General features: G+C 38.3%; 2 protein-coding genes across 2 annotated transcripts in view; one reads left to right on the top strand and one right to left on the bottom strand.

Moving 5' to 3' along the window:
- The window catches only part of LOC124549987 (transcription elongation regulator 1), a 250,239-nt gene extending 226,813 nt beyond the window's left edge, over positions 1–23,426 (bottom strand). The window contains exon 1 of the mRNA XM_047125278.1: positions 23,271–23,426. Within this exon, the coding sequence (XP_046981234.1) occupies positions 23,271–23,395 (125 nt within the window). The 5' untranslated portion in view covers positions 23,396–23,426. The remainder of the gene's footprint in view (positions 1–23,270) is intronic.
- A 295-nt stretch (positions 23,427–23,721) lies between these two features.
- Positions 23,722–24,417, top strand: LOC124549959 (CCHC-type zinc finger nucleic acid binding protein-like). The gene has a single exon (XM_047125277.1). The coding sequence runs from the start codon at positions 23,803–23,805 to the stop codon at positions 24,250–24,252; it is 450 nt and encodes a 149-aa protein (XP_046981233.1). The 5' UTR covers positions 23,722–23,802; the 3' UTR covers positions 24,253–24,417.

The following is a 24,417-nucleotide window of genomic DNA, read 5'->3' as shown; positions in this document are numbered from 1 at the left end:
ATCTGCTACCATGAACATGATTACAGTGTTAACTGCTGCTAGTCTTTTTTTAGGGTAAGGGAGGACAGAAACAATAGATGTTCAGAGAAAGGCAGAAAATGACATTCACATTGATAAAATAGGCAGCCAGAAAGCAAATTTTAATGTACACAATTCATGCAGACAGCCTCTGATTGAAACCAGAGATACTAAAAAACTGGCAGGAAAGTTAGGTTCATCCAGTTGTAATTCAGCCACTGCACAAAATCAGTTATTGTTACTGCATCAGAACATCTGAGGACTAAGGCGTAAGCTTAATGAGTTGCTTATTGGAGTTGAAGAATTAGAGTTGAGCACACCAGTTGATATAATCTGCGTCTCTTGAACATCATGTGACCACTGGTACAGATATGATAAATGTTACAGGAGTCAAGTTAGCTTCTTACTTCTGTAGAGAAAATATTGAGAAACGAGTTGCCACATTTGTCAGAAACTGTTTTGAGTTCAAGAATACTGATATTAATAAATTATGTTCAGATCAGCACTTAGAAGCTCGTGCAACAGAAGAAGTATTTCATACGAAGGCCTTTACAATAGCAGGTATATACACATCACTTTTAGGAAATTTTAACCTCTTCATAAAAAAAACCTCAAAGCTCTGACGTCCCATCTCATGGTAAAAAACAAGGAAATAGTGGTTGCTGGTGATTTTAATGTGGATTTATTGGAAAGTTCTGTTGGTGAACAATTATTGCAGTCAAAAACACTATCATTAAATTTAGTTCCTACTGTGAACTTTGCTATTAGGATATGTAAATGCTCTGAGACTGCTATTGATAGTATCTTTGTATACAAATCTAGGAGGAAAAAGTCACATCACAAAACCAATAGTAAATGGGCTATCTTATGACATGCAACATCTTGTGTTAAATGTTGAAACATGGCAGGATAAAAATCTATTAAACCTGATTACAGAAGGGTAATAAATAAAAAATTGAGAAATTAAGGAAATTGCTCGAAGACATGAACTGGATAGATGTTTACAATACTTCTGACTCATATGGAAAATACAAAGCATTCATTAATAAAGTTACCTCCACTTTTGAAACTTGATTTCCCTAAAGGTAACTCAAATCACATAGAAGTCAAAAAATAAACTGTGGATTACACAAGGAATAAATATATCATGTGGGACAAAAAGGAAACTGTATCTACTATCTAGAAACAGCTCTGATGTTAGAGTTGTAATGCATTACAAAGAATACAGCAAAATATTGAAGCAAGTAGTCCAGAAATCAAAGCAGCTTTATTATGAGAAAAAGATAAGGACATCAGGCAACAAAATGAAGACTATATGGGATATAGTGAAGACAGAGACAAGTGGGACCAAAAATTAAGAGTAACAGATAGCTCTAAAAATAAATGAGACTTTGGTAACAAGTGCATGTAGTGTTGCAAACATCTCAAACAAGTATTTCATTTCTGTTACTGACAGCTTGGGGTTATCAGGTTCGGTGAACAGTGCAATGTAGTAACTGAGACAAGTCTTAAAAAAATAGCTTCAGTAAAATGGAAATGACACTCACATCTACCAAATAAGTAGCATCCATCATAAAATCCTTAAAATCTAAGTATTCCAGTGGGTATGATATCAACTAAGTTAATCAAAGAGTGCTCATGCGAGTTGAGTTCTGTCTTACACCCTGTATTCTAACCAATGCTTCTCAGTATATTTATACCTTAATTATATTTGTTGCAATTAATACATCACTATTTCCAAACAATAGCTCAACACACAGTATCAATAATAGCAATAAGAACAATCTACATAAAGACCTAAAATCACTTACCTTGGTCCAAAAACGGAGTCCAATATTCAGGAACACAAATTTTCAATAAATTGCAAGCAACGATTAAAAGCTTGGTTTCAGATAAAGCACAGTTTAAACAGAGTTTGAAAGAATTTTTGATGGACAACTCCTCCACCTGCTCTATAGATGAGTATCTTAACAGAGTCTGTTATGTCAGCTTAAGTAAAAATGTTTGTTAGATTTCAGTTTTGGCAACACTTGGTCACAACGGTCAAGATTAGGTATTTGGTATGTGATAAATTTGTTATTAGTTCATTCTGACAGCATGTTAATTCTGTAAATATTAGCTGTTCCAGTTTACCACATTGTATTCACCTATTTTGACAATCTCCTGACAAATGATCAGGGTAGTAAGTATTATTTTCAAATGTTTTATGTTTTTATGTTATACTTTCTGACATGTTCCACATCCACGAGAATCATCCCTTTTTTTTGGGTCTATGGAACAAAAACAGAATCTAATCTGCCTATCCCGACATATCTTTCAGCAGCATAAATGCCTACATGATTGAGCCAAAACCATGCTACAGTGGTTTGAGGGGCATTATAGTGAACTCTCATTGATATCTCAGTGACGAAATTTGCCTTGTGTAAATCCTATGAAACCCATCTGGGTTGCTGTAAGGTCCCATACCACATGTGCTAATCAGCAGCCCATTATTTATGTGAATTATGTGACCTGTGCAAAGACATCTAATGTCACATTCATCCACAAACCTGCAAACACACTGTCTCATCCCTGATACGTGGAATCAGGGGTGTATTTCATTTAAAAGACAGACAAGGATGCTATTAAGAAGGTTGTCATAATGTTTTGGCTCATCAGTGTATATAGCAATTTTCTTTGTATCTGTATATTTTATGCTCACTTAGCTATTAATGTTTCTTGGGTCGTTAACAATACTTCTCTCAAAGATATTTTGGAATGCTACTCACTTCTCGTGAGTGGTTTTTATGTGACGAAACATTACTATTTGTAGATTACTTTCTAATTTTTTCCATTTATTTCACAGAGGGTAAGTGGAAAAACCTTTAACAAAAAATAAATAAAATACAAAATTTTGTATGGCAAATTCTTTCATGTTTTCATAAACTGTAAGTCATGAAGGATATTCAGGGGAAAAATTGTCAGTGTACTTGTTTCCATTTAGAACTGTTGTCAATTTTCAAATTTTCTTCAAAGCAACTACCAACAAAACATATACAAAGCAACAAGAATTGGCAAAAGCTCATGAAATTAAGTATAATAGCAGTACACAAAATCTCACTTATCAGCAAAACGGGAAGGGCAGCACAGTATCAGTGAAAAAGATTGAAAGTAGTGTGCGTCATGTTGGCTCCTTCAGCTTCAGACAATGTGATGGGGTGGGTGGGTGAGTGAGTGGTGGGGAGGGGGAGGTTTCAGAGAGATGATGCTCCCACAACCACGCACCCAGTGAATGACGAACCTTGTCTGGGGCAACTCACACCAGCCTCACAGGCAACCACTCCACTCGCCACATCATTGCAGCCAAAGATAGTTCACACAAGTATTTCTACAATCCCAGTGCTCCGCATTTGGGTGTGGGGCGGGGTCAAGTGGAGACTGTGTGGGAATATATATCTCCCCAAGAGAATTACAATGTATACAACTATGGATAAAATAATTACCATAAATGTTATGTTGTTGATACACTGCTCTTGGTAGATGATGACACAAATGATACTAACAATATATTTGACATATTCAATAAACAGGACAAAAATTTACAATTTACTGTTAAATTTGAAAACAATGATAGCATCGACTTCCTAGACCTGAACATTACTAAATAAAATAATTCACACACCTTCAAAAGTTCACAAAAACAACAGACACTGCCATCCAGAGATCATCTTCCTCATCATGACACACAAATATGCTGCATACAGATTACTGGTTAACAGAGCCAGTAATGTACCACTCGAACATGCAAAGCACAATGAACCCATCACGGTAATTGCCGCAGCAAATGGCTATGACAATACACTTACTGAACATATCACACAGAAAAGAAAAAGCAATAATACCCAAGTGACAAACAGAAAATAAAAAGAAATTCACTGCTTGCATACCATTCACAGGTAAACACACTCACAGAATAGCAAACATTTTCAGATTGTACAAATTAACACTGCCTTCACAATACATAAAACACACACACACACACACACACACACACACACACACACACCACACACACAGAGGTATTTACACATTAAGTATGTATTACATGCATAGCCCTCAAAGTAGGTCAAACTAGGTGAAACTTCCAAAAAAGATAACAATGAACTCAGAAATGCTGACCGCGCAAACAATTATATTATATCAGTACTAGCCACCCACCAAGGGTTTGACATCTCCAGAAGGTGGTTGCTGCTGCAAGAAGTAAGCCGTCATACTTGCATGGCAGATGTGAAAGATATTGTCACCAGGAGAGGAAATGCGCACATACAGAGGGGCATTCACAGTTACATGGAAGTAGTCCTTGTAGCACTTCCTCCCAGAGGCCTTCAGTGCCTGTGCAATGGCCAAGGGCTGTGCTGAATTCTAGGCAAATTTTGCATCTCTGTTGATAAGATTGTCAGCTGTATGGGTATGTATGGCTTCCTCTAAAACAACAAAAATGCTGAGGCTAAAATTTCAGCCATATCATAGAACATGTGATGCTCTGTGTTCAAGTAGTGCCCTGCAATAGCTGATTAGCCAGGTTGGTTAGGAACATAAGTTGATTGTGTTCTGGACAATGTCCTTGCTTGGTATAGCATGTCTGCCCAATATAATACTCCTCACACTATCATTGGATCTTATATGCACTATGTTTTCCAAAGCCACAGTCATCTTTCATCAAATGTAACAGGTTCCTGAGTTTTGGCAGTGGATGAAAGGTACATTTCGTGTCTTATTTTTTGAAAATCCTTTTCATTGTTGAAGACATGCTACCAAAATACGGAAAGAAGGTCATTGTGATAGTTGTCTCCACATCTTCATTTACATCCTTACACTGATCTTCCTTTGCCATATCTTAGTGGCAAGTCTTCAAGAATCAATAGGATCCTCAATAAATATGACATTAGGACTATGTTTTCAAGCGGCACAATTGAGAAACCAATTACAATCAGACATATCAAACAGTGCAAGAATATTATGCTGAACACCACTAATACACACACTTGGGTCAACCTGACAAATCAGCTGTAGTGGAGCACTGACTGAACATTGGCCATTGCATGTTCTATGCAAAGGCTAAAGTTTAATCCTCAGCACCATTATTCTCATATTGGCTTTTTAAGGATACCATGCATATCTGTACAGCAGACACTCTTACCACAGATGTGGAATTTCAATTAAGTACTGCCTGAAATCCAGCACGGGTTGCCATGAAACAGAGAGAGGAAAAAGAGCTTTTGATTTCCAACCCAACAGTGTAGTACAGAGAGTTATCTCAGCTTTTTAAACACAGCAGTATCTGACAGCACAGGTATCACCCCTGCACGCATGCAGATCTTTGGCTCCCAGTAGCGGGCACTGTGAGAACTAATTTCACCCAACTTTAAGTGCCTCTCCACACTTGTAATTTCTGCTTCTAGCCCTGATAAATTTTGCCATGGATAACGCCAATAGCATCTCGCAGCAGTGAACTCAGCAACAACAACCACATGAAGATGTCGCACAGTTATTTCAATGAAATATTGAGAGGCTTGCACAACAACAAGTTCCAGGGAGTCTTCATTTCTTACTTCAACAATGCACCTGATCTTCAACTCTTCTGAAACATCACATTTCCAAAGCGTCTAATCACTTTATTTAACAACCTTTTACGCCCATATATTGCTGTGCTTCAAGCATTGTTTTTCATTCATCTTTTTCCTGGCTTGAAGTTCATATATTTTTTTGAGTGTTGGCAAGTATGTCTTGTTATGAAAAGCACATATTCTTTGTGCAATCTTCTTGCATCTTCATTATTTACGTATTCTGCTTCCAAGATAGCAGTCCCCCACCCACACCCCTTATTCTAGAGTCTCTTGTCCCAGTTTAACAGTTAGCCATCCAACATATCAACCTCCTGCCTATACCACTATCTTAGTGTCTTTTGTTTATATGCATATTATAACCATCAGTGAGTAGATGTTTTATTCCACAAAATGCTTAACTCAATTCCTGTTCAGTTTTGGCAACCACTGCTATGTCATTAGTAAATCACGTTATACAGATTTTCTGTCCAAGACAAACAACTCCAGTATCAGTATAGTCCAGTGCTGACTTTGTATAAATATGTATCCCTCTCGTTGATACTATCTAAGAATGGAAAACATTTCTAGGGTGCCCACAGATTTTCAGAGGATCAAATTCATGACTTTTTCATTACTTCTTTAAGTTATACTCATGACCTCTCGAAAATATACATGGTACAAGGATGAAAACACTTTATGAATCTGAAAGCTGGTTGAAATGAAAGCTGAAGCATGAACAATTTAATTATATATGACCTGCAGTATACTCTTTGTCAAACACTATACAAACAAACTCACACAGGATGGTGTATGACTATTTTCTGATATATTTGGTATCATATCAATTAAAAAACAAATTGTTTTAACATAGTAATGGAATGAAAACTTACAATTTTCCATTTTCCTTTAGACACTAACAATTTTAAAGCTACATAGTATATGTCAATGTTAAACATCATAGTAAGAAAGACAGTGTCTCACTTCCTTAACTAAACTTGAAATTTCAATATCTAAAACTTCAGCTGCTTTTTGTCTTTTATATACTCATTTGCTTTTTTTTTAATTTTTGCGTTCTTTTATTTCTTGAACTGACATTCTTAAAAGAATGCTTCTTCTCCTTCTGATGAAGCATTCTTCACAGCTAGTATCACCGATTTTGTAATATCCAGATTCAGTTGTTTCTCACTATTAAGTGAACCACCTAATGATTGTATTGCATTGTAAACACTTCTTTCTACAACAATTTTGTCTCTTAAGTTTTCAACTAAAACTTCTTTGTCAACAGAAAAGCCTCTTTCAACTTCAGCTCTTCCGCGAAATATGCATACCAGCTTCTGCACAAACGTGGTGAAGTCATGGTTTGCACTTTGCTGTAAATTCATCAGGAAGGTATCAAGTTTGTCCTTCTTAGAACTGAACTGTTTCAGTTGTTTTTCAGAATATTCACAACATTTAAAGTATTCTCTCTTCACTACGTCAGCTGTTGATGGAATCATATCTTTTTGACACAAATTCTTCCAACGCAATTATCACTCAAGAATTGCTCAGAATGGAGCTCTGTATAACTTCACGAGATAAACATGAGCCACTTTTGACAGCCTTTAGTTTCAAAGGACTCTCCTCAGCAATGTTTAGATAAGGATTTTGCAAATATTTGTGCACTCATTTCTGAAAATGAGGATATCCTCTACTGCGTAGTTCTTGCTAGCATATGTACTGATTTTCTGATGTTCATTCCGATATATGCAGTGCACTTGTAACTGGTGCTGTCTGCTTTGTCACTATCTGTGTTTTGCGTTTGTACTTCCATTGTTTTTCATTATTAAACACGTCAATATGAACAGTGATCTCAATTTTGATACCACAAAGTATTTAACTGACAATTACGTCCTTTGCTCACAGTTGAAGCTCAAAGTGCAAGTTTGTGGTGCCTCCTATAGATACTTAATTTATATGGAGACAGAGCGTGTTCCCCCACCCCCCAAAGCGAACACTGTCTACTACCCACTCCCCCCCACTCAACAAATGCCAAGTTGTAGTCCGCGAGTAGTACTAATATAGTAGTGTGGTAAACATTTCGGCTAGTGAGAAATCTATTTTATTCTGATTGTCTTCCATACCTTTAACATTACAATGGTTTAATATTAGTTATTCAAAGCCTTTAAGGAAATGTCTTCCAAAAAATGATTCAGATTAAAGAGATTGAAACAAATGTAGCAGTGGACAGAGTTGAACAGTTGTTCTAACTAAAACTTTTCCAGCAACATGACATGGCAGCACTGTCATGGGCAGAGATACAATTTATAAAATCATTTCCACTAGGTGTATGCACCATATACAGTTCAATGAAGCAACACCTGCCACGCAAGGTTGCACAGATGGACACCCAAGACCACTAGAGATAACAAGAACTATTAAGAGTTCTGGTGAATCTTTATTTGTTAAATAGACTGCCCTATAAAACATTTTTAGAGGTAGCACTAACTTGCTACTCACTTCTAGAACACATGTGACTGACACACAAAACAAAATACGTGACCACCCACTCATTTTCATTATTTACAGACACACTGATCTTGTTTTATTCCAAATTACCAAACACTCATTCTGAAACCAAACTGGTCCTCTCCTAAACTACTTTCAACTGCCTTTGATATGAAGCACGTTGTACAGTAATTTTCAAGTCTATACACACTTGCTTTGGGTCAACGGAAGCATCCGATTCCACCTGTCTGCTTTGACACACGACATAGGGGTCTTGTTGTGTGTGACGCCATTACAGCGCAGAATTTATGAGTTGGTTGTGTTTTTAGATGTCATCACGTTGTGCTTGATGGTGCCCTGTGGTGGTGGTGGTGGTGGTGGTGGTGGTGGTGGCGGCGGCGGCGGCAGCGGCATTGGGTGTGTGCGATGTTTTGTGTATTTATGATGTACATTTCTGAGGTGGTGTGGTTTTGGTTTTATTTTTCACAGTAGTTGGTTTTTTGGTATTGTCAGCTATGGTTCACCTGCACAGGTCAAGGGAAATGTCCAATTCCAATTATCATAATTTAAGTTGTAGGTGTTTGTGTTGGTGTTTTGGTATAGTCAGCTGTGATTGACCAACGTAGGTCAAAGGAAATGTCCGATTCCAATTTTCGTAGTTGTAGGTCTTGTTTTTGTGGTATCAACAGTTGCGATCGAGCTATATAGCTCAAGAGAAGCTTTCGAATCCTTAGGACTTTGTTGATGTAGCAGAATGTTGTAATTTTTTTTCTCTCTTCATGTTGTGTGTTTTGGGATCGTGGTATGTGCCTATAACCCCCAATTTCCCATCGCTGCCCAGTTAGTCTGATTGTATTTTTGGAGGGAGATGTTACTGCCTTATTTATACTAAACGCAAACTATTACTAGGCACCTCCCTGTGTGTGGTGCAGGGAGTGAGCACTAGGGCTGTTGAGGGGAGAGACAGAGTGAGGAGGGGAACAATCTCCACCTCCATGTACTGCAAGTGCTCAGTGTAGGCAACACAAACGTGTTTCTTAAACTTCCACAAAAGCATTTATGTCTAGTACAGAGTTAATCGTCAGTTAAATACTTCGTGCTATCGAAACTGAGATCACTGTTTGTACTGACATATTAAATAAAGGCATTAACATCCTACGTTATCAGTTACTGTGTCAAAATAAATGCTGAATTACAAGTAGGTAAAAGAACAAATTACAACACTAGGAATGGAAGATAACTTACTATTTATTTTTAAAATTTAGTGGATGCCACACATTTCAGCAAAGCTATAACAATATTCAACACAAATTTATAATGAAACAAGAATGAAACAGGCCAATTTTGCAGAAGCTTCTGATAATTCCAATGCACTAACAGTTTCACTTTGGCATGTAATTGTTTTCACCGACTCGTCAATGGTATCTGAAGTGCCGCTGTCGACAATGAGGTTGTCAATGGTTATTTCCATCACAATGTCACTCCTCCAGTACTCCTGGTCAAGGTGGTGTACCTTTCCGCAGTAACCTTTCTAGTATTCTTAGCAACAGCCTAAAAATGAACTCTTGCAAGAGTCAACAGATTTTCAGATGACATATCACCTGTAATGTTGCACTCTCAAAAGAGTCTATTTTTGCCCATGCAATGGCATTCAAATCACAAGTGACGAGACATGCGAATCACTTTCTGGCCCTCTCTTTTTGCCAGTGTGTCAAATGCATATGACTTCGCTGTCGCCCTATTCTCCCGAATCCTGGAGTACAGAGCATCCTTTGTCATACTCTCATCACATTGGATTTTTCTATTCTGCAGCTACTGTATCATAGATGCTCTCCTATCGTATTTGGTGGGCAGTTTGTTGAGTTGTCTGCTGTGATAAGGTGCATTGTCCATGATTATTACAGATTGTAGAGGAAGATTTGGGAGTACAAGTTCTTCAAACCATTTTTTGAAATTAGCTGAATTCATCAGCCCATGGTAATCTCCCTGTGTTGATTTGGTCCAGAACTTTCGCTCTACCTGCCTAATGAATCCATTTTTAGAACCCACACTTCTAACTATTAGTCTTCTGGAGACGCTTCCCCACACAGTAACACCCGCATCTTTTTTTTTCCCCCCACCAGTGTTTGCCGCACATTAGGTTACTGTCCATCCAGGATTCATCCAAATAAAAAATTTCTGTGCCAGCCTCCCTGATACTTTTCAACTCGATGAGGAACTGGGCCCACCAATGCACAATGTCGCCACATTTTAATAATTAAAGTCCTCTTGTTTTCAACCTTTCTCCACACGAAACCAACGGACTTTTAACGCTTTTCTGAGAGAGATGGTACTGCAACTCCAACCAATCTTCTGTTCAAGAACTGGCAGAAGTTTTCGCACAGTGGGCACAACCTTTTGCACAGTGTAAATCTCTTCTATTGTGTCCCTGATGACTCGTTTGTTAAGTCTTCAACAACTACTTCAATTTCCCCACCTTTTCCCCAAGTTGAAGAGAATAAAACACTTTTTTATGAAGTGAAACTGCATTTGAATATTTTCAGAAATGGGTTAAAGTGTATGATTAGTCATCACTGTAAGCATCTGTCTTTCTATTGGCTCTACCAGTAAAAGAGCACACATTTTAAATTAATTACAATCAAATGTGGAGCTATTTAGAAATATTCTCTAATAGGTTTATAACTGAAACTAAGCTCTTTTTGCCAGGAGTTCCTGGGGAGGCATCTGGCTGATTCCTGGCAAATTCTCTAACTCTCACAATACTACGCAGGCTCTTCCCAGTGGAAGTCGCAACTCTGAGGGAAGACTGCCAAATCAGGTGCAACAGTGATTTTTAGTTTTTTTTCCATCACTGCAGCACTTCACTACATTTATTGTTTTATAACAAGTGCTCCTCATAACAGGATTCTTTTACTGAACTGGAGTTGATGGTCACTCCCGCAATGGATCATCACTCATTTTCAAAAACAGTGAAAACCAGATGCTGCACATTGACAGCAACAGCACATCCAAGAGACCGATATAGCAGGCAACAAAGCAGAAGACAAATGCAGTCTACGACCCACAGTTGGCAACATGTACATATCGCCACGTCACACCACACCACACCACAAAATCTCCAACTGCTACTGATAGTTTCCGGTCTGGAACTATGGGGCCCCACATGCCAAGTTACAGTTCCCATACAGTATGTATTTTCATGTTTGTTGCTGTGTGTATGTAGTGCCGTCATAGGCACCATATTGGAGACACTGAGAATGGCCATTTCAGCCATACTGATGACACCTTGCGTCAAAGCAGACAGTTAGAATAGTTGGAATCTGATGCTTCTGTAATGGAAGTGCAATAATTACATTCGGATCAAAATGTATTGCATCTCCCCTATTATCTTCTTGCGTTGTGTCCTCAGTGTACACAGGAACTTCAACTTTTCCATCAACACATTCCTACAGTACTTTCAGTCTTTATCTCCATGCCACAAACAAAGGAAAAACTGGACATAAAAATGCAAGGGCAGTGAGTGATTAACATCTCGGATTAAAGTATTCTATTCCTTGGAACACACTGACTAATAAAAACCAAATTAAAGTCAATGTATTTAATGCAGCAGGCAGTGTGTGCACCACGAACAGACAGTTTCCAAAATACAGCCCTCAATTAGATTACAAGATTTCCCAGGTCAATAGAGTGTGGTAATCTTACTGTCTGCGATGATGCGTCTTACTGAGGATTATCCGAATCTTATGCTGACACTATCAGTCATTGACTTATAGAATAATCTCATCGGATTTATGTGGGGCATTGAGAGAGACATACACAACTGTGGGGGGGGGGGGGGGGGGGGCGGGGGAAAGAGTTATAATTTCAGACGTTTTGCACTTCTACCTATATTGGTAGATCTGTATATTGAGCAAGCAGTAAAGGAAACAAAAGAAAAATTCGGAGTAGGTATTAAAATTCATGGAGAAGAAATAAAAACTTTGAGGTTCGCCGATGACATTGTAATTCTGTCAGAGACAGCAAAGGACTTGGAAGAGCAGTTGAATGGAATGGACAGTGTCTTGAAAGGAGGATATAAGATGAACATCAACAAAAGCAAAACAAGGATAATGGAATGTAGTCTAATTAAGTCGGGTGATGCTGAGGGAATTAGATTAGGAAATGAGGCACTTAAAGTAGTAAAGGAGTTTTGCTATTTGGGGAGCAAAATAACTGATGATGGTCCAAGTAGAGAGGATATAAAATGTAGGCTGGCAATGGCAAGGAAAGCGTTTCTGAAGAAGAGAAATTTGTTAACATCCAGTATTGATTTAAGTGTCAGGAAGTCGTTTCTGAAAGTATTTGTATGGAGTGTAGCCATGTATGGAAGTGAAACATGGACGATAAATAGTTTGGACAAGAAGAGAATAGAAGCTTTTGAAATGTGGTGCTACAGAAGAATGCTGAAGATTAGATGGGTAGATCACATAACTAATGAGGAAGTATTGAATAGAATTGGGGAGAAGAGAAGTTTGTGGCACAATTTGACCAGAAGAAGGGATCGGTTGGTAGGACATGTTCTGAGGCATCAAGGGATCACCAATTTAGTATTGGAGTGCAGCGTGGAGGGTAAAAATCGTAGAGGGAGACCAAGAGATGAATACACTAAGCAGATTCAGAAGGATGTAGGTTGCAGTAGGTACTGGGAGATGAAAAAGCTTGCACAGGATAGAGTAGCATGGAGAGCTGCATCAAACCAGTCTCAGGACTGAAGACCACAACAACAACAACAACCTATATTGGTATTTTTCTGGACAGAACTTGTTAAATGCCTGTCAGTTTGGCTTTTGTAAACGATTCTCCATATAAAAGCAATATAAAATCTCACAAATGATATCATGGCAGAGCCAAACAAGGAGTATGGATCCTGTTGGTATATTCTGTGACCTTACCAAAGCTTTTGATAATGTGGACCACGAAAGTCTACTTGTCAAACCAAAACATCATTAACTATTTTCAATAACTGGTGCTCCACAGATTACAAATTGCAGTTATTTATCGAAATTTTATTGTATCACCATCAGCTGATATGAAAACTTATTCTTGCTACCAGTTTCAATTGTTACAAAATCATCATCAAACACAGTTCCCTCCAATTACAGTATGCATATGATAATCCATCCCACTATACATAACTCCAATAACCTGAACACCAAAATTCAACAAAAGGATTTAGACATTGTTCAGAACAGCCAATATGTCAACAATACATAGTACACCACACCCCTCCTGTGAATACAGGTCTTCTGAACAATGTTTAAAATCTCTGTGTTGAGTTACGTGTGTTTAATATTGAGTGGGGTGGAATGTCATGCATGTACCCACGCAAAGTATGATTGAAGAACTTCTTGTGCCTTATGATTTGAAACAATCTAAACTGATAAAAAATAGTAAAGGTTTTCATAGCAGCAGACAACGGGTCAATAATTTTCAGTGAAATACGCTGACATTAATGACATCACTCTTGTGTGTATTAAGTCTACCATTATAACAAAAAGCAGGGAGTACACTGACACTGTCACAACAGAGTAGCTACCATAAAACAAGGTAATATTACAGGGTCCCAAATAATTGGGTCCACTCTTGTTTTTATAACCTACACTGACTTTCCAGTTTCTTTAACTTCTGTAATGTTTTATAATGACTCATGCATATCAATCACGAGTGCAAACTCAGCATTACCAGGCACAGCCAAGGTAATAGCTGAACAGCACTACAAACAGTTCACAGCTAACAACTTGTCTTAAATCTCACAAACTCATATTATGCACTTTCATATAAGACATGCTACCACTGGACACATACAGTCAATGAAACACTGTAAAATTCCTTGGAGTTTAGCTGGATAACATGTTGAAATGAATCAACATATAAACTACTCAAGCAACTCAGTTCAGCATGTTTTGCCCTTCAAAGTATTTCTCATTATGTTAACCTAAGGAAATAGATGCATGCTTATTTTGCATATCTTCAATCTCAGTTGTCTTAAAGAAATACCTTTTGATGAAATGCAGCTAAGTTATGTATTCAGTGGAAGTAAACAGTTAGGATATTGTGTGAAGTAGATAACTGCTCAGCTTGCAGAGGTGCTTTTGAAGGACCTTTGAATTCTTACACTCACTTTCTGGCACATTTACTCCTTCGTGGCCTTTTTTGTTGTTGATAATCATTCATACTGAACTGTGGTATGCACAATCACAATACGAGACACAAAAGTAGATTTGCTAGGGTTAAAGAAATTGGAAATTCCTACAAACTCTACAGTGAATTAAAAACATAATTCCAACAAACTATCTGATCATTTAGACTGGAGGGTTTAAGAGTCCTGCTGTCTACATGTAAATCATACAACTGCTTCAAGGAAGTACCACAACCAATCATGCAGTATGACTATACATAAGATTATGGTAACACCTCAGTGTTACAGCAACTCTAAACAAGACTCAGGCACCTTTGGCAGCCTTTTGTGCTTCACAGCTGAAAAACTGGCAGGAGCACTACTAACTGCTAGGGCTCTCGTTTCGCTGCATAAAATACAAGTTTCTGTCCCCCATATTGTTCTAGCCACTTTCACCAGTTTCTACACCATTCATCTTCCTGCTCCATGTCAGCCTCATATTTGCCACATTTCTTTTTTACTCAACACTGCCTCTTATATGTCACCCTTTTCTTTATTTATGTTAGTCCAGGTTCCATGATATCTCATTTTACTATTCCTTTAGCATATTTCAAAAACCTGCCTGCCCCTTGGCACAGGTGCCTGCCACTTACCCTCCCCACATCTACAAGTTCAACATTAGCATAATCTCATTTAACATTTTTGAGACTAAGGCCAAGTATCACTAGGGCCACAACACTGTTCAAAAAAACGCAGCTGAATATAGCTTGGGCCACAATTTTCTTGTTGTACAAGTCACCTATCACTCGTAAACTGAACTCATTTAGTATGCACACCTCAATATCTGTCCCTTTGCAGATGCTGCCTTCTGTTGTCAATTTCTAGAATTATTTCAAATGAAACATTAGTGAATGTAACAGCTGCTGTTTCAAATCTCTCAGCTAATATCTGGTCGAGTTAATGTAATTTCGTACATGTACTCCTGAGGTTTTGCAGTTTGATGTAATTCTGCTACAAATACATCAAGTCTGTTGAGTGAGCAAGAAATTTTGGATGTTAAAGAGAAAAAATGCTCAATAGCTCTTTTTTTACGATTAACTATACTGTCATCATTATTTTAAAATTTGTAATCTGTCAAAGAACTAAAGTAAATGTGAAAAAATAAACATTGACTTTCATAACGATAGATCAATTGCATGTGTGCCATTACCACTTTCAATAATGGCACATCGTTTTCTAGGCTCGACATTCTTCTAAGTGGCCAGTCTCCAATGTGTTAACCATTCCCCATTTTTCCTCCCCCACTTCCTCATCCGTGACCACACCCTCTTCCATATTTAAAGATAAATTAGCGCGATTTCAGAGATTTTCATCTGCAACTAGCACATGTGTGCTATGTTATGTATCACCCGTGTCCCCACATGCCCAATGAAATGGTTACATTAAATGCTACATGAAAAAACACTTGTTTGTAATGAGTTTTCTGTTTACACTGGGAAACATAAAACACGAGATGTTCAGTATATCTATGGACAATTCCATCTACACATTAAGAGAAACAGTTTGCAAAGATCTGAGAAAAAAAGTCAAACGAAATATGCCTGATGGCTGAGGAGAGACATACAGTACACACTAAAGTCCCAGCTATGAACTGTTCCTCAACCTAGTTATGTTAATAAATGAATACTTTCCTCATAGACGTGTAATCTCTAAAACTGACTTCACACTTACTGTAGTCCACAACACTGAAAACAACTGAATTCAAACAACTGAATTTGACTTTGTGCTCTACAAAACATACACTATGTGATCGAAAGTATCCGAATGCCCCCAAAAACATATGCTTTTTATATTGGGTGCATTGTGCTGCCACCTACTCTATGTAAGCACCTCAGTAGTTATTAGACATCGTGAGAAAGCAGAAAGGGGGTGCTACACGGGACTTACAGACTTCAAACGTGGTCAGGTGATTGGGTGTCACTCCTGTCATACGTCTGTACATGAGATTTCCACACTCCTGAAAATTCCTAGGTCCACTGTTTCCAATGTGATAGTGAAGTGGAAATGCGAATGGACACATACAGCACATAAGTGTACAGGCCGACCTCGTCTGCTGACTGACAGAGATTGCGGACAGTTGAAGAGGATCGTAATGTGTGATAGGCAGAAATATACCCAGACCATAACACAGGAATTCCAAACTGCATCAGGATCCACTGCAAGTACTACGACAGGAGGTGAGAAAACTGATTTCATGGTTAAGCCGTTGCTCATGAACCACACATAGTGCTGGTAAATGCCAAACAATGCCTCGCTTAGTGTAAGCAGCATAAACAATGACACTGGACAATTGAACAGTGGAAAAATGTTGTGTTAAGTGATGAATTACGGTACACAATGTGATGATCCGATGGCAAGGTGTGGGTATGGCGAATGCCCAGTGAATGTCATCTGCCAGTGTGTGTAGTGCCAACAGTACAATTCGGAGGCGGTGGTGTTATGGTGAGGTCATGTTTTTCATTGAGGGGGCTTGCAACCTCTATTGTTTTGCATGGCACTATCACAACACAGGCCTACATTGATGTTTTAAGCACCTTCTTGCTTCCCACTGTTGAAGAGCAATTCAAGGATGGTGACTGCTCTCTTTCAACATGATTGAGCACCTGTTCATAATGCACGGCCTGTGGCAGAGAGGTTACACAATCCCTGTAATGGACTGGCTTGCACAGAGTCCTGACCTGAATCATACAGAATACCCTTGGGATGTTTTGGAACACCAACTTCATGCCAGGCCTCACCGACCAACATCAATACCTCTCCTCAGTGCAGCACTGTGTGAAGAATGGGCTGCCAATCCCCAAGAAACCTCCCAGCACATGATTGAATGTATACCTGCGAGAGTGGAAGCTGTCATCTAGACCAGGGCTTCCCAACCTTTTCAGCTGGCGGACCCCTTCTTCAGTCGAAAATCCATGGCGGACCCCTAGTTAGTCAAGAGCACAGTAACTTTAAATTTCAGAGCTAAAGCCATGGGAACTGAAAGCTTCTTAATGCGAGTGCCATGTTCGCAGTGACACCCCCCCCCCCCCCCCCCGAAGTATCAATAGCCTTTGGTTTAGAGATGAATGAAAACAACTTGAAGGTCAAAAATCGACTTATGAAATAGGTACTGCACTGACAAAGCAAGTTTAACATTTAATGATGCCTGGGGCCGCATACGTGCCAGCAAGCGCTGTGACTGGTCGACAAAGCTCGCTCCACTCGCGTACAAGGTTACGGCGCATTTAGCGCCGTAAGCCGGCTCACAAACGACCCCCATATTGTTGCGATACAGTCGACCAGAGAAGCCGCATTCTCCGACACTAAACTGTGTATGCATTCTCACTTAGGAACCGCAAAGGCTGCTTGGGAATACGACCTGAAGTAAAAAAAGTACACGTTTTTCACACGAAAAAGTGATGAATTTGATTTTCACATTTTTATTCAATAATTTTACTCATTATTTTACACGATTTGGCGAAATGTGGCCTCAGACCCCCTAGAAAGAGCCGGCGGACCCGCGGACCACACGTTGGGAAGCCCTGATCTAGACTAAGTGTGGGCCAACACTATACTGAATTCCAGCATTACTGATGGAGGGCGTTACAAACTTTTAAGTTATTTTCAGCCAGGTGTCCGGATACTGTTGATCACATAGAGTACCAAAAACAAATGGTAATTAGTCAATTACTTAAACATTTTTCCTATAAAGGCTGTAAAGTCACAATGTATCTTTAACTTCTCAGCTAGAACGTGGAGAGAAGTTAGATTCCAATAAAAATTCTCACCTTTCACAGTTACTCTTGATACAGGAGAACTCCCATTTTGAATCTGCTGCTCCATTGCTTCTTGCCAGTTACACTTCAAACAGCGATACAATTATTACCTACTCCAAGTGTCACATCCATACAGTTATCTATTTGCATGTACCTGACTGATTTGAATTTAGGACTGTCACTCACAGCTGCCAATTTGCCATTTCTGTTTTCTTCCATTTTCTATAGCTAAGAATTCAGTTTCATAGAACAATGATTGAAATAGATGCATATGGAGAAGGCCCACAATCATTGAATGTAAATGATCATCTGTTATACACCAACTGTTCTAAAACAATGAATTCCAAAAATAGACATAAGATCACTGGTACCATAATAGGCATAGGAAAAATTAATGACAAGAGAGAGAGACTCTTTCTTGATACTCTGTACATGTTAGTATTTATTCACTAACTTGTTTACTGTTTCTTAGGCCACTGTCATGTGGCAAATGACTTATCTAGAGGAAAAACAACACATGACAGAAGTTAGCAATTATATGTTTGTGGATTTCTGTATTTCCAGTAAAGTTATCTCCCTAGCTTGCATAACTATATGATGGGCGTAACATTTTACCTCACATGCAGAGCAGTTGTTGTAGCCTCTCATGTCACACCGGTCCCAACAGATTTGACACCACTAGTTTACAAAGCAAAGTGGCCTGCTATTAAACGTTGTATGTGGTTGTCTTAATAACTAGTGTAAACTATGATATTTGTAAACTATGCTGCTTGTATCAAATACATTATGATTTACGAGGGTGTGGTTGGGGCGGAATGTAAGAGGACAGCTTAAACTGTTGTCACACAGAGTAGTAGTGATTATATTTATATTCCTGTTTTGACAAAGATTTTTGCTGTTTCTTTTTGTACTTGGCTCTATTTCCGAAGCTAAGGCTGGACAGGAATCTAAGAGCACATTTTAAATTGCAGCAACTGAAACAATTAGTGATAATTATTATTATGTTGTTTCTTACAGCTATTGGGCTGTTTTTTGTATTGTGACGTATTTGTTGAGGGGCACGTTATGCAGGAACTTAAGTGCATAGCTCAAATTGTTGAGAGAGAAGCTTATAGTGATCTCAATAATAAGCTTAATTCTTATAACTATATATTTAACATCATTTTGACTAAGTGCGGTGTATTTGAAATGGATTTTTTAAGGGCTTGTGCTGTCATTTGTGGTGGTAATCTTGAGGAGAATGATTATGCTGGGGATCAGGTTTGTGGTATTGGTTAAGTTGGATTGGATCTAGCCTTGGTAGTTATTGGTTATTTATTTGTTTCTGGTTTTTAAGCTGCCAGTTTTAGTTTGTTGGTTTGTTAAGACTGAATGCTTGTGTCTGTCTTTTGCTTTTTAGTTGTGTTTGAATATTTTGTTGTATGCAGCACAGTTTTCGTTCCATTTACTGTGAGGTTGTAGTTAGTTTGTCAAAGGAAAATCTCTCTCAGATTTGGGAGTGTGTTATCGGTTTCTAAGTTTCAGCTATATAGGTCTGATTAAAATTGTGATACAAGTTTTTAAGGCAGTGTGTGGGTTTCTTTTTATCACTGTCTTCGTTTGAGCTATAAAGGTCAAGTGAAATATTAGATTCCGGTCGTGTGGTTTTTGGATATTTAACCCTTGACATAAATGTGTTGTGTGAAGTCGCGCATGTGCTGTTTATCTGAAGTAAGCAGGGAAGTACTCTTGTAATGGATGTTTCTCTGGAAAATTTATTTCAATTGATGTTTTCAATATCATGTTTCATTACTTTCAATTGGACCTGCATGTAAATGATTTCTTCGATGTTTTGGTGAGGGTAGTGTCTAGTATCTGTGCTGCACTTTGAGCTATATAGATCAAATGAATTATTTGATTCCAATTTATTTACCATATATTTGCATTCCATTAACTCCAGATGAATTCATGTATCCTATTTTTCGATGTCTTGGTTGCTTTGGAATGAGCTTACATTTATGAAACCTCCTTTTTAAAAGTATGTTCCTACCCAAAACCACATCGTTCCCACAGTTGTCCCGTTAATTTCATTTTTTTAGCTGACTGTTATATTTCACATGTTTATAGTTTGTTTTCAATGATAACGGTATATCCAGTGGTCTTCATCTTCTAGGATGCACTCTGCCTGTTATTAAAAACATTCTGTGGTTGTCTTCGCAACTAAAATAGATGACTGACTCTTCACATGCAATATGCCATCATTGGTCAAAGCAGACAAGTGGAACCTGACCCTACTCTCAGGTGGAGGCTCCTTCATTTATTGCCTGAATTAAAAGAATGCACCACAGAGACACTCCTGAAACGATCAGACACATTCAGTCAGCAGTTCCTCTTGTTATCTAATCTTGGCCTTCAGTTTAAATATGTTTTGATGTATAAATGACAATCAACAAATGGAATGTGTTGCAAGATACATAATTAGTGTGTGATGTATACCTTGTTTGCTACTGTTTTGTTCAAGATGCTGGCCTCATCGTTTACTGATAAACAATTTTAAAGGAAACATCCCTCCGTTACCAACGAAGTTCCTTATCTATTAACCATCTTTTGTAATCTCCAGCTTCTGTTACATTTTTAATTGTTACTGAACTACAACTGTATATTTTTTGATGTTATTTGACAGCCTCAAATGTTGAATAAACAGTGATTTCTTACCTACAGAAAATGATATCAGCTTGCCTTCTCTTTAAGACCATTGGCTTGTCAAGACAATAATAGGAGTGGGGGTTACCATTTATCATGCAGTGAATAATGATAATCTTCTTATGAATTCAAAACAATACCAGAATTGATCATTTAGATTTGATGACCTCTCTTAGTAGTATATTTCACAATGCTCTGCGCAAAACAGACTCAAATTATTACAGCATGTAGAGAACTTGCTAATGAAAAATTTTCAGTTTAGACATGTAAATACTAAGCAAGCTGTAGTAGTAGTAGTAGTAGTAGTAGTAGTAGTAGTAGTAGATGAAGAGGAAATAACAGGTGTGTAATATAATGCAGAAAGAAAATTTTTTTGTATTTCTTCCTTCCTAGTCAGTGAAAAAGTAGCAATGATGTATAACACAGTAATGAATGTTAACTGTCAGAGTGCTGCCATAATTAGTATTTAAAAACTATATATTTTTAAACTGAGGCCCTGTCAAAGTGTCTACAGAATTAGAATTTATAGACTAAACATTTTTTAATTTGAGCCACATGTTCCACATCACTGAAGACACATTCTTAGCAAACCTAAAAGCAAACATGAATGATACCAATTTTCATAACATTACTCCTAATTATTTTTCCTTCTAATGTACACTATGTCTTCTGATTTTTCTTAAGAACCAATTATGTACAAGGCTGGAAGCTGTCACAGCACTCCAAATGCAACAACAAATTAGATATACATATTTTAGAAATTTCCTGATAATTCCTCTGTGTTAATTTATAAGTAGGAAATACGGAAGCGTCCGATCCCACCCGTCTGCTTTGACCCATGACGTCACAAATATGGCGGAAACAAAAACACACACACACACACACACACTTTCCACAAGAAGCCTAATGACACTAACGAGACAAGCGCGGGAAATGGGGTGTTTTGGGTGGGGGGCAAACTAAATATAAACAAATTTAGACGCCTTGCGTAGCTACAACATGTAAGTGAAGACAGCCAAGCATGAATACCAACCCAACTCCCCAGGGGTCGTAACCCCTGCAACCCATAGAAGATAAAGATGCTTCAGTAGCTGATTAGTGTTTTTTGTCTTTAAAAAAAAAATCTCACGGGATAGAACGAACATATCAGAAAAGTAAATAAAATAAGATAAAACAGAACTGGAGACAGCCACACTCAAACCAAACTCCGCGCCGTCATGACGTCACACACGACAACACCCTTACGTCACGGGTCAAAGCCGACGCGTTGGATCGGACGCTTCTGTCGACCCATGCAGACTACGAAAAATCACTTGAAAGGGAAGACTGTTCTCAATTCTGTGGATCAGTCAAAGTTGTTTTCCCTGTTGTCATATAGGAGTATCCCTCTACACAATACATGGTCTTTATTTCTAACTTATCCTCAATTTCAGTACCTACACACAAGAAAACCAGTATTATTATTCTTTAACATTTACTCAGTGTTGCCAGATGCACAGTTTCATACAAAGGCAATGAAAAAAGTAGAAAATCGGCTACTTTATTATTAAGAAGTGTTTTTTTTGTTATATACATTTTAAATTACTTAATGCTACTCCCACAATGACTGCTTTGAAAATTACATTTTATTTCTTCCCCATTCTTTTCAAATCTGAACACGTGTCCCATTTCTAAACATCTCATCATTAACAAGATGCTAAATCTTGTGTCCCGTTTTAAACCTGTGACCTGCATAAAAAGTATCTTATGGGGTTTGCTAGGATGGCCCACGATTTTGACACATGATCTGGCAATGATATGACATTAACAAAAGAAAAGCCTATTTCCTTAAATTTAAAATACAACTATTAATTTTGTACGAAATATTACATTTTAGTTTTAGGTAAGGCATGATACTGAAATAGTATCACTGTTTCGACGAACAAGGAAACAAATTGGATGTGACAGTTTAGCATTAATTTCTATGAACTTCTGATAAAATACATCATCAAGTAAACAGGGCTGTGTCTAATAGGCATAGTCCAGATGAATTTAAGTAATCGTCATCATTACTGTCTCTCTACAGTCTCCAAATCCACTATATTGAAATAAACCCATAATTTTGGTCTCCCCTCCCCCCCGCTTTCCTTTCTGTGACTGTCCTCTTAATAGTATTTCGCTTCAGTCCTTACAGTGTAAACAGGTGTAACTATAGAGTCACCGCCAGAACTATCATAACTTGTATCAAAAATTTTAGGAACAATCGCTGTCATCAATCCATTTCTTCGTATCAAATAGTCTTCCCAAAGAAACAAAGGAAAAAAAGAAAAAGGTGCAAGAAAATAGTGTAATGAAACTGGTATAACTTCAGCGTAAGAGGTGTCACGTGACACACAAGAGGCAAAACAGACAATACAAGTACTTCAGAACTCTGTATTCATTTAACCGGTATCGTTGTTTAAGTAGCTATTGGGAAATTAAAATCGCCGGCTTCTCAAAGTATTACTTATTTCGACAGGTAAAATTCCCAATGCTGAAAATTTATATTACCTGAAAACACCTCTGCCCCTTCCTTTCATCATCGGACGGTAATCGTCCTCCTCTTCGTCGGTATGTTCATCTTTTTCGTCATAATTGCCTGGCGAAGACATTGGCTTTTCACAATCATCAGCCATTTTACTCAGTTACTTCTTCTTCAGTTCGCGAGATATTAAACACAAAGATTATACAGAAGTCGCTGGGAGCAGAGATCTCAACGGTTCTGGTACAGCATCACAGATAAATTCACAATTATTGATTACTCACCTTAGAAGAACTATCTGGCAATATGATGTTCGTTTTCATTTTCAACATTACTGTAATACTCGACTAAAATTTGCCAATCCAGTGACAATCATTACAATATTATTTCAGCGAGTTTCGGTTGTGAAGTCACTGCACAGAACCACGAACTTTGCTATCGAGAAGGCTGTACATTCGAGCGGAACTAGCAGGAAGTAGTACCACTCATTCACTTTCCCACGTGGTGTGTGAGAGGCAGGTGTGGTGTGGTAGTGTTCTGTCGTGCAGTAAATATATTATTATGAGTTCCAGCGTGTGCTACAAATGCAACCGTACAGGACACTTTGCAAGAGAGTGCCCGCAAGGAGGTGGATTTAGCCGCGGTGGAGGAGGCGGCGGTGGGCGAGCTGATCCGAAGTGTTACAAATGTAACGGCTATGGACATTTTGCCCGCGAGTGCCGTGAAGAGCAAGATCGGTGCTACCGGTGCAATGCAGTTGGTCACATCTCAAGAGATTGCCAGCAGAATATGGATGGAGGCCCGACGTGCTACAACTGCAATAAGACGGGGCATATTGCACGAGAATGTCCAGAATCCAATGATTACGGGCGATCAAGACTTTCCTGCTACAACTGCAACCGAACCGGGCACATCGCTCGCAACTGCCCTGATGGATCCGGTGGGAAGAGCTGTTACAACTGTGGCAAGGCCGGCCATATAAGCCGCGACTGTGATCAAGATCGACCCTAAAGCTTGTGAATGTTATGAGGTACTTTTTGTATGAGAGCTTAATGTCGTATGAGGACACCTTTTGTTTTTTTGTCTTTAAGAGTACCTATACTGTAACTCGTAATAATTAGACATCAAGTTTCAATTGCCATTCAGGAAAGTAAAAATGTTGAGTAACTAATCCTA

This window comes from Schistocerca americana, chromosome 1 (assembly GCF_021461395.2).
Source record: "Schistocerca americana isolate TAMUIC-IGC-003095 chromosome 1, iqSchAmer2.1, whole genome shotgun sequence".
In the NCBI taxonomy this organism is placed as follows: Eukaryota; Metazoa; Arthropoda; class Insecta; order Orthoptera; family Acrididae; genus Schistocerca; species Schistocerca americana.
Note: the sequence above shows the minus strand (reverse complement) of the source record. Positions and strands in the feature narration are given on the sequence as shown.

Bases quoted from the DNA above. Each gene is read 5' to 3' on its own strand.
- LOC124549959 (XM_047125277.1), top strand. From the start codon at position 23,803: ATGAGTTCCAGCGTGTGCTACAAATGCAACCGTACAGGACACTTTGCA.